At 52.5% G+C, this 10,522-nt stretch overlaps 1 protein-coding gene across 1 annotated transcript; it reads left to right on the forward strand.

Annotated features, from left to right (window-relative positions):
• Positions 1–253: 253 nt before the first annotated feature.
• SLC52A3 (solute carrier family 52 member 3) lies at positions 254–5,771 on the forward strand. Its single transcript, XM_065893275.1, has 4 exons — positions 254–820; positions 2,463–2,968; positions 5,002–5,125; positions 5,559–5,771. The coding sequence occupies exons 1-4, from the start codon at positions 254–256 to the stop codon at positions 5,769–5,771; spliced, it is 1,410 nt and encodes a 469-aa protein (XP_065749347.1).
• The last annotated feature ends 4,751 nt before the right edge of the window (positions 5,772–10,522 follow it).

The raw sequence follows: 10,522 nt of genomic DNA on the forward strand, positions 1-10,522 counted from the left end.
ATCAAATTTTTCTTTTGTAGTCTCTGGATTTACAAGTCATGATTAGGAAAGCCTGCCCCACTGGATGCTCACTTATAAAGGAATTTGTCCATGTTTTCTGCTAATAAAAGCCACCTTGTTCGTGGGGAGGGCCCAGAAGCACAGTCTTTTGCTAGATGGTGAACCTGACTTTGCTCACCTAGTATTTTTCTCCATCAAACACTGCAGGCTGATCTGTGGAGGCAGCAGCCTCCGGCCCAGGGCAGACGTCACCATGGCCTTCCTGATACACCTGCTGGTCTGTACCTTCGGGATGGGCTCCTGGGTGGCCATCAACGGGCTCTGGGTAGAGCTGCCCCTGCTGGTAACGGAGCTGCCCGAGGGCTGGTACCTGCCCTCCTACCTCACAGTTATCATCCAGCTGGCCAACGTCGGCCCCCTGCTGGTCACCCTACTCCATCACTTCCAACCCGGCTGCCTTTCCGAGGTGCCTATCATCTTCACTGTGCTGGGGGTGGGCACCATCGCCTGCACCCTCTTCGCCTTCCTCTGGAATGTCACCTCCTGGGTGCTGGGCAGCCACCACAGCATCGCCTTTCTGGTCCTCACCTTCTTCCTGGCCCTGGTGGACTGCACCTCCTCCGTCACCTTCCTGCCCTTCATGAGCAGGCTGCCCACCCACTACCTCACCACCTTCTTTGTGGGTGAAGGACTCAGCGGCCTCCTGCCTGCCCTGGTGGCTCTCGCGCAGGGCTCGGGTCTCACCACCTGTGTCAACATCACTGAGACATCAGACAGCACCCCGATCCCTGAGACCACCAGGAACATGGACAGCCCACAGGTACCTGGCATTACCCAGAGCTGTTGCAGCTCTGTTCTTGGTCATAAGCAAGGTCCTACGGAGGGCTGGTGTCTCCTAGATGTTGGGTGGACCAGTGTTCTTGACCTGGCGGCACTTTAGAGCCCCTGGGGGAGCTGCTGAGACCTATGCCAGCGGGCACCCCCTCACCCCCATCACTGAAATCTTTGGGGTCAGGTGTGTTTTGGAATCTGGAGCTTCAGGTTTTAGAACACACTAACCCCAAGTCTGGGACAGGGCCTGTGACCCAGCAGTGCACCACAGTGACCCCCCGCTGCCCACAGCCCGGGGCATTCATGCGCAGTAGGCAGACGAAGGCTGTAAATGGACTCATATCCAGCTCAAGTGTTGCTGTCAAATGAGTCACAGAAAAATTCTGGCTTTTAGAGCTTTCTGGATTTCAGAATTGCAGATAAGGGATTGTAAACGTGTATGTATTCAGAATTCCCCAGCTGTCGGTAATGTACAGACAGGGCTGAGAACCATAGACTTTAGACGTTGCTTCAATACCTCGTGCTGTTACAACATCAAACTTCCTTGCTGGATATTGGACTGTATATACACCTAACACTATCCAAACCACCGCCGTACAGCCATGTTTGCAAACCAGTGGCCTGGGCCACCATAGCATGAAAGCATTTTTCTTTTTCGAGAGTTTGAATTAGTTGATAACATTTAAATTTTTTGACATTTCACATACATAAATCTAGAGGCATGATGTCTCTTGGAAAAAAGTCGCCACAGGGCGCCTTTGGGTGGGGCTGCTCTCCTGTCTCCAGCCAGCCCCTCCTCTGAACATGTATATTTGTGGTTACCAGCCCTGGAGGGCAGTAAGGGGGGAAAGCTGTAGCTTCTGGGTCAGAAAGAACCAAGTGCACTGGCTTCGCCACGTACTCCCCGGAACCCTCAGGTAAGACAAACTGTCCTGACACCTCTGTGCCCTCTAAAACCAGGGGTGATGGACCCCACTGCGCGGGGCCGTCAGAAGGCGCACACGAGCTGCTGTGCAGTGAGCAGTCAGTCAGTGTGAGCGTTTCTTATCCATCACTTACTTACTAATAATAACACCTAATGTTATTGTATACAGGCAGACCTTGGAGATAATTGAGGGTTTGGTTCCGGACCACTGCAATAAAGCAGTATTGCAATAAAGAGAGTCACACAAATTTTTTTTGGTTTCCCAGTGCATAAAAAAGTTATGTCTACCACTACATGTAGTCTATTAAGTGTACAGTAGCATTATGTCTAAAACAACAATGTACATACCTTAATTAAAAAATACTTTATTGCTGAAAAATGCTAACCATCATCTGAGCCTTCAGCAGGTCATAATCTTTTTGTTAGTGGAGGGTTTGAAATATTTCGAGAATTACCAAAATGTGACCCAGAGATACAAAGTGAACAAATGCTGTTGGGAAAATGACACCAATAGACTTGCTCGATGTAGGGTTGCCGCAAAACCCCAGTTTGTACACACACACACACGCACAATGCAACATCCACGAAGTGTAACAGTGAAGCACAATTAAGCGAGGTGTGCCTGTATTGTCACCATTAATTGTGTTGTCACCTGTGCCCTGACATCACCCAGGGATCCGACTGACCCTTGTTTTGTCTTTCCCAGGGAGCTAGCAGCGCTTTGGTGTCTGAGCTCGCTAGGACGGCACCCTCCGTGGTCCACCTGGAAAGCCGCTACCTCCCCGCCACCTTCTCGCCCTTCGTCTTCTTCCTCCTGCTCTCCTTCATGATGGCCTGCTGCCTCATTGCTTTCTTTTTCCTCCAGCGTCAACCCAGGCGCTGGGAAGCTTCCATAGAAGACCTCCTCACCTCTCAGGTCACCCTCCACTCCATCCGGCCGCAGGAAGGGAAGGACCTGGGCCCCCCAGGCCCGGAGGACAGCGGCAAGGGCCAGGAGCCTCTGGAGGAGAAGACAGCCCCCCAGCACCTGGCCCACCTGACCTTCATCTACATCCTGGTGGCCTTTGTGAACGCGCTCACCAACGGCGTGCTACCCTCCGTGCAGACCTACTCCTGCCTGTCCTATGGGCCTGTGGCCTACCACCTGTCCGCCACCCTCAGCTCCATGGCCAACCCTCTCGCCTGCTTCCTCTCCATGTTTCTGCCTAACAGGTCTACCCCCACCCGGCCCTGGAGGACTCTGCTTGGGGGCACACTTCATGTCAGAACCCAGAATCCCACACCCACCTATCAGGCTGGATGTGTAGTGGTTAAGAATATGGTTTCTGGGGCTCAACTGCCTGGGTTCAAATCCCGGCTCTGCCACTTACTAGCTTTGTGATACTGGACAAGTCACTCCACCTCTCTGTGCCTCAGGAATCTAGAAAACGGGGATAATAATAGATCTTCTTCCTAGGTTGCTGGGAGCATAAGACAAGCTAATTTGGTAAAGCTTTTACAGCAGTGGCACATGTCAGGTCCACCATCACCGCCATTGGCCCATGTGGAAGAGCAAGCAGGAAGTGAGGTTCCCACTTACAAATGGAAACCCTGAGGCTTGGAGAAAGGGTCTGCCGTGGTCTAATTCCCAGGATCTCAGCCCTGCCCTCCTGCCTCCGGCCCATGCCGGCTCCCTTACAGCTGCAGTTCTAGAAGAATGGCTGGGCAAATTGATAAAATGCAGATTGATCCAGCCTAGATTTCAAATTTTTTTTAATATAAATATTTATTTATTTATGGCTGTGTTGGGTCTTCGTTGCTGCGCGCGGGCTTTCTCTAGTTGCGGCGAAGCGGGGGCTGCTCTTCGTTGCGGTGTGCGCGGGCTTCTCGTTGCGGTGGCTTCTCTTGTTGCGGAGCACGGGCTCTAGGCGTGCGGGCTTCAGTAGCTGTGGCTCGAGGGCTCTAGAGCGCAGGCTCAGTAGCTGTGGCGCACGGGCTTAGTTGCTCCGCGGCATGTGGGATCTTCCCAGACCGGGGCTCGAACCCGTGTCCCCTGCATTGGCAGGCAGATTCTTAACCACTGTGCCATCAGGGAAGTCCCAATTTCAAATTTTAATAAGCAACCTAAGTGTTTCTGATGTAGGGACTTCGGATCCGCACAGGAGAAACACCCACCTTGGGGCTGTGAAACTTTAGGTGTCCCTGCCTCCCACGTGCTCCTCTGCCCTGCCTGGCCTCACAGCCTCTCAGCCCTGCCCACCCCCCACCCCCCAGCCCGGGAAGGAGGAATAATGAGGACAGGAGAGCTGGACAGAAGATGTCACTTTGCCAGAAAGTTGATTTTTCTCCCTTGAGGTTTAAAAACTGGAGGGAAGCTGGAGATTTCTCAGGGATCAGGACCAGAGGCCACAGACCTGTGGACGCTGAGACACCCAGAATGTTAGAAATACAGAGTCTGAGAGTCTCAGAATTCAAGAATCTTGAAGCAGAATGGGTCCTTCGAGGCAGGGCAGCCCCTCCACTGTCACCTAGGGGTGCATACCTGTCAGTGTTCTGAAGAATGTGGCCAGGGAGACCCCAGGGAAAAGGCCTCAAATGAAGGATGGTGTCCTCAGTGGTCAGACCGAGGGCCTACCTGGAAGGCCACCAGTGTAGTGCCTCTAAGCCAGCCACCAGGACCCCCAGATCGTGCAAACCTCACGTTGTAGACAAGGTAGCTGAGGCTGGAGGGAGAAGGGTCACCCGAGGTCGCACAGCACACACCCTGCAGTGCCAGTAACATGATCCAAGCCTCCCGCTCATCAGCGCAGCTTCCTGGCTGGGCTGGGGAGCATCACAGCAGGAAATGGCCGCAGATGGTAGCAGGTGGGCCCACAGCCAGGGCCAGGCCCTGCACACTCTGCTCCCCAGCCCCACAAGACTCCTTATGCAGGCGAGGAAACTGAGGCTTAGGGACCAGTCCTGCAGGTGGAACTGAGATTTGAACCAGGCTCATGTAGCACTAGAGACTGTTCTGTTTTTCCTGCTGGGATGCTGGGCCCTGCTGTTAACACTCAGGATGACTTAGGCCAGCCTTGACCCCAGGAACCTCGCTGACCCACTTGAACTGGGTAGCCTGGAAGTTTCCACATGGGTCTAACCTCTAAGCATGGAGACTCTGACCCACTCCCTGTGGCCCCCTGGGGCTGGGGCAGGGTGGGGGAGTAGGGGCAGAGGTCAGGCTACTCACCTCCTCTATTCACGTCCCACCCCCCGCTCTGTCCTAGGTCTCTGCCATTCCTGGGGGTCCTTACAGTGCTCGGGACCGGCTTTGGGGCCTACAACATGGCTATGGCCGTGATGAGCCCCTGCCCCCTCATGCAGGGCCACTGGGGTGGAGAAGTCCTCATCGTAAGTATCTGGCCTGTGGAGCTGTCCGCCTCCCACCCCCCAGCTAGCCAAGGCCTGGGAGGTCGAGAGTATAGCCCCTTCTCTTGACCAAAGTCTTTGTGGTTACTCACTCAGGAAGCCCAAGGTTGGGGGGAGGGGGAGGGATGCTTCTTATTTGGAAACAGAGGCTTAAGAAGGTGAGCTGGCTGGTCCAAGGTGACAGTCCAGCTTCTCCCCTGAATGCCACACTCTTTCCACTATATGTATGTCAGCGTGGCCTTCTCTTAGTTGCCCTTGACTTGATCATGAGACAGAAAAGCTATTGGGCTCTCCTTTGTCCTTGGGGAGGTCAACTCAGGGGGCCCCATTAGTCCAGCATAGAAGCGCCCTTCGCCCTTGGGGCTCGCCCCAAAGTTACCTTCACTGCTGAGTCTCTCCCAACCAATCCCCGCAGGTGGCTTCGTGGGTGCTGTTCATTGGCTGTCTGAGCTATGTCAAGGTGATGCTGGGCGTGATCCTGCGTGACCGTAGCCGCAGCGCCCTCTTGTGGTGCGGGGCGGCGGTGCAGCTGGGCTCGCTCCTCGGAGCGCTTATCATGTTCCCACTGGTCAACGTGTTGAGGCTCTTCTCATCCGCTGACTTCTGCAGCCTGCAGTGCTCCACCTAGGCCAACTGAAGTGGCGTGGTCCATCATAAGGCCCCGCCCCCATTACTAACACCCGGAAACTGGGACCCCTCGAGGCAAGGCGTGTGCCCAAGGTCGCAGAGCCAGTGGTAGGGAGCTAGGAGGCAGAGCTTTTTAACTGATTTGCAGCACCCTGCTGGAGGATGTTAGAAGCGGAACAGCTGGGAGGTTGAGCCGCCCATTATAAGCTCTGTGACCTTGGGGAAGTCACTTGATTGCTCTATCCCTCTGTTTCTTCATCCATAAAATGGGGATTATAATAAATAACACCTACTTCATAGGTTTGGCCCAGCGATAAAATGCAGAAGCACCCAGCACATCCTGATCTGACGCCCAACAGTACTAACAGGAGTGACAATCTACAAAGCCTAGAAGTGGCCAGAGGCGTTGAGATGACCCCTTCCCCATATCCTTTTTCCCCCATCGTCTCAGAGAAGCTTCTAGAAGACAGATGGCTAACGGTGGAATCTCAGGCACCTTGGCTTCCCAATTCCCAGTATGGAGGAACATTGCACCCCATGCACCCCTTCCTGTCACCCCTGCTGACCCAGGAAGGCCCACTCCTTGGAGATTAAGTGACCGCCTAAGAGGCAGAGAGAGGATTGGGACAGAGGGGCCACAGCAAGACTCTGAACGTGAGTCCCCCGCACCCGATTCACCGGCCGACACTGAACTGGGGGGAGGAGGAGAGTGGGGAAGAGTATGTTATCTACCTGATAGTTTTTTGGTTTTACCTTTTGTTTTTCTTTTTTTAAATAAAGACATTCCCTGCTTTTACACTAAGGTCTGCCTTCCAAGAAAACGTCCAGCATGAACACCGAAAAACAAGTTTCAATATAATCAGCTTTCAGTTGGTTCTAAGGTCAAGGCTGAGCTCAGAAATAAACAGAATCAAGGGCTTAGAGAATGTCTGGTCCCGGCACTTCTTTGCTTCAGAGGTTGGTTTTGTTTGCTTGCCACCACCCTTCCTTTTTCATTTTGAATAAATAATATAGTCACGTGTTTCAAAAGTCAGAAAATACAAAATGATGTTCCATCCCTGTCCACTCCCCCCTCTGCCCAGTTCCCCTTAACACATACATGAGCACTTTTATTTGTTCCCTGTTTACTCTTCCAGAGATTATGCAAATTCAAACATAGAGCCTTTTTACATAAAAAGTAGTAAACTGCTGTGTACTTTGCACTTTCAAGCAACAGTGAAAGTGCAGAGAGCCTTCTTGTTCTTTGTCGTGACTGCCTAGCATTCCACTGTGTGGAGGTGCCAGATTTGTTCAACCAGCCCTCTGTAGAAAGACATTTGAAGGTGTTGGAGACAAAATTAAACACTAAATCTCCCACCAACCCCAAAAACCTCTCCACAAAATTAGAAAAGAAAGAAAATAGTTTTCCTCTTGAATATATGTTCGACCTGATTGTGGTGCACATCACAGACAGCCTGCTAAAGAGATTGCACGAGCAGAAACTCTACCCTTCTATGTAGTCCAGTAGACACAACCTATTACCTCCAGGTTCTCAAATGATAACCTCAAGTAAGAGAAGTAGATAACGCGGTTTGTCATTTCTGAACTCAGCTAGTGACTGGGGTGGCTCTCTGTGTTAGTTAATTGTCCTTAACCACAGGAAAGGACTCATATCTTTATGAAAGGAGGTGGCTTCGCAACTTGGAGCCAAACCCTGAGTTAAGCTCCTAGCTCCGGAGACTGGGTGATAGGGGTGTGGCTTCCTGATATTTACATTGCAAACAGAGGGTTCCCTTGTGTGGTAAAACTGGCAAGAGGCTCACTCAGCTTTTTTAAAAGCCTCACATACGTGCAAAAAGGAGCAGAGAAAGAATTTATGTTTTCTAAATTAAATGCTCAAGAAAAGGGAGCGGGGATGTCTCTTTCCCTTTTTGGCACCAGAAAGAAATGTTTTTATTTGTATTTGCCCTTACAAGGGCATTTGGGTTGTTTCCAGTCGTTCTCTCCCAGAAAAGACATTGGAGTAGATAATGAGCAAGAAGACCATCTCTCTACTGACGTGGGAAGATGCTCCAAGATTAATTACACACGTGGGAAGCAGATGCAGAAGAACGTAGAGTGCGGTGCTAGCCATGCTAATACACTCTGTCAAGCACTAGGTGGGAGGGCGGGTGACTTGCTGTTTGGAAAAGGCACCTCCATCTGACAGCCCTCTCTATGGTTTTGCTTCCACCCTCCTCCTTGGAAGTCTGTGACCTTGACAACCTTTTAGTTACCAGGCACGAGTCAGCTGTCCTCCACCTCCTCCTCCATACAATGGAGACAATAAAAGCCCCTCCCTTTCAGGGTTGTTGTGAGGGTTAATCAGCCCCACACCTGCAAACAGTGAGCGCTCAATAAGTGTTATTAAAAAGCTTCCACTTTGAGAGAATATCTGCTATGGACCCTGGATGCCCCTTCCACCCCACCCCCACCCACCCCCTCCCTGAACTTAAGTCCAGTTGACCCACGTCACGTGATGTCTCTACAGTCCAACCAAGGAAGTTTCCCTGAAGAATGAGAGCAGAACTCTGGACTCAGCCTAGGGTTGGCAGCAGGTGGGCATCCCTGAGGACGACCCCGCTCCCCAAGCTGGTATCTCAAGGTGGTTGGAGGGAAGGAGGTAAAGCAGGAGGGAAGGAGGTAAAGCAGGAGGGAAGGAGGTAAAGCAAGGAGGGAAGGAGGTAAAGCAATGAGGAAGGAGGTAAAGCAATGAGGAAGGAGGTAAAGCAAGGAGGGAAGGAGGTAAAGCAGGAGGGAAGGAGGTAAAGCAGGAGGGAAGGAGGTAAAGCAAGGAGGAAGGAGGTAAAGCAGGAGGGAAGGAGGTAAAGCAAGAAGGAAGGAGGTAAAGCAAGGAGGAAGGAGGTAAAGCAAGGAGGAAGGAGGTAAAGCAGGAGGGAAGGAGGTAAAGCAGGAGGGAAGGAGGTAAAGCAGGAGGAAGGAGGTAAAGCAGGAGGGAAGGAGGTAAAGCAGGAGGGAAAGAGGTAAAGCAAGGAGGAAGGAGGTAAAGCAGGAGGGAAGGAGGTAAAGCAAGGAGGGAAGGAGGTAAAGCAAGGAGGAAGGAGGTAAAGCAGGAGGGAAGGAGGTAAAGCAGGAGGGAAGGAGGTAAAGCAGGAGGAAGGAGGTAAAGCAGGAGGGAAGGAGGTAAAGCAGGAGGGAAAGAGGTAAAGCAAGGAGGAAGGAGGTAAAGCAGGAGGGAAGGAGGTAAAGCAAGGAGGGAAGGAGGTAAAGCAAGGAGGAAGGAGGTAAAGCAGGAGGGAAGGAGGTAAAGCAGGAGGGAAGGAGGTAAAGCAGGAGGAAGGAGGTAAAGCAGGAGGGAAGGAGGTAAAGCAGGAGGGAAGGAGGTAAAGCAGGAGGGAAGGAGGTAAAGCAGGAGGGAAGGAGGTAAAGCAGGAGGAAGGAGGTAAAGCAGGAGGGAAAGAGGTAAAGCAAGGAGGAAGGAGGTAAAGCAGGAGGGAAGGAGGTAAAGCAAGGAGGGAAGGAGGTAAAGCAAGGAGGAAGGAGGTAAAGCAGGAGGGAAGGAGGTAAAGCAGGAGGGAAGGAGGTAAAGCAGGAGGAAGGAGGTAAAGCAGGAGGGAAGGAGGTAAAGCAGGAGGGAAGGAGGTAAAGCAGGAGGGAAGGAGGTAAAGCAGGAGGGAAGGAGGTAAAGCAGGAGGAAGGAGCCTTCCGGGCAGCAGAAACTGCGCTTGCAAAAGCGGTGGGGCAGGAGGCAGCAAGCCGCATTCAAGCACCTAAAAGGAGGCCACATTAGGGAGGCCAGGGGCAGGCACAGAGGCAAGGGCCTGAGAGGCCAAGGTTGTGAAGGGGTGGAGGGTTGTGTTGGCCTCTGTGGGTTTTGGCGGGGAGGTGGTGATATTGCAGGGAACCACAGCAGATACAAACAGACTTGGAAACTACTGCAGCCATCTGGGCAGAAAGGGCCCTGCGCTGGGTGAGCCATGCAGAGGCCAGCTTATCACACAGGCTGAAATATACGATTTGTCCTTTTTGGTCTCCTAAGAAATTTTCCTGGAAGTCAATGACTGATTGAGCAAAGAGTCTCTAAATAAAGAGGACAGAACGACCCTCCTTCCACCCCAGGCCATGGATGGGGGCTAAAGGGATCTGAGTATGGAGAGCAGGTAGGGTCCCAGCCTCTGCCCCAAGAAACCAGAGCAAGAAGGGCTGATCTGGTTTGAAGCTGGCCACCCAAATCCCGAGTGGGGGTCCCCAGGAGACATTCCCTCCCACCATTTTGCTGGTAGTATACTCTGAGAAATGTTTAGAACTGTCTGGAAAACAGAGCCTGAAAAGTGACACCTGGGGCAGGAGTCTCACAGGCCCCGGTGCTCTGGGGAGATTGACCTGGTCAGAGCTGCCCTAGGTTAGGCAAGTCCAGCCAGCCTCTGCCCAAGAGCGCTGAACCCGAACCCAGCTTCCGCCCCATCCTGTCATTTTCTGCAGTGGAGACACCCTGCGAACCACCTTCCAGAGAAACTGCAGAGAGCAGGGGGCACGGCGGTATGGTTTGATTTATACCTTCTAATGCTTTAGACAGATGGCACATGGGCCTCTGAGTGGGTCCCAGGTCCTGCAAATGGGGTCACGTGCGAGCAGTGGTCCTCGCTCTTCAGGGCTCCGAGCTCCATGAGGGAAGGCTTGCATCTAGACCGTTTATCCTGGACTCACAGGCATCAGCACCATGCCTTGCCCTGAGAAGGGCTCAGCGAATATTACTTAGTGTTGGGAAGAATG

This window comes from Phocoena phocoena, chromosome 15, assembly GCF_963924675.1.
Source record: "Phocoena phocoena chromosome 15, mPhoPho1.1, whole genome shotgun sequence".
In the NCBI taxonomy this organism is placed as follows: domain Eukaryota; kingdom Metazoa; phylum Chordata; class Mammalia; order Artiodactyla; family Phocoenidae; genus Phocoena; species Phocoena phocoena.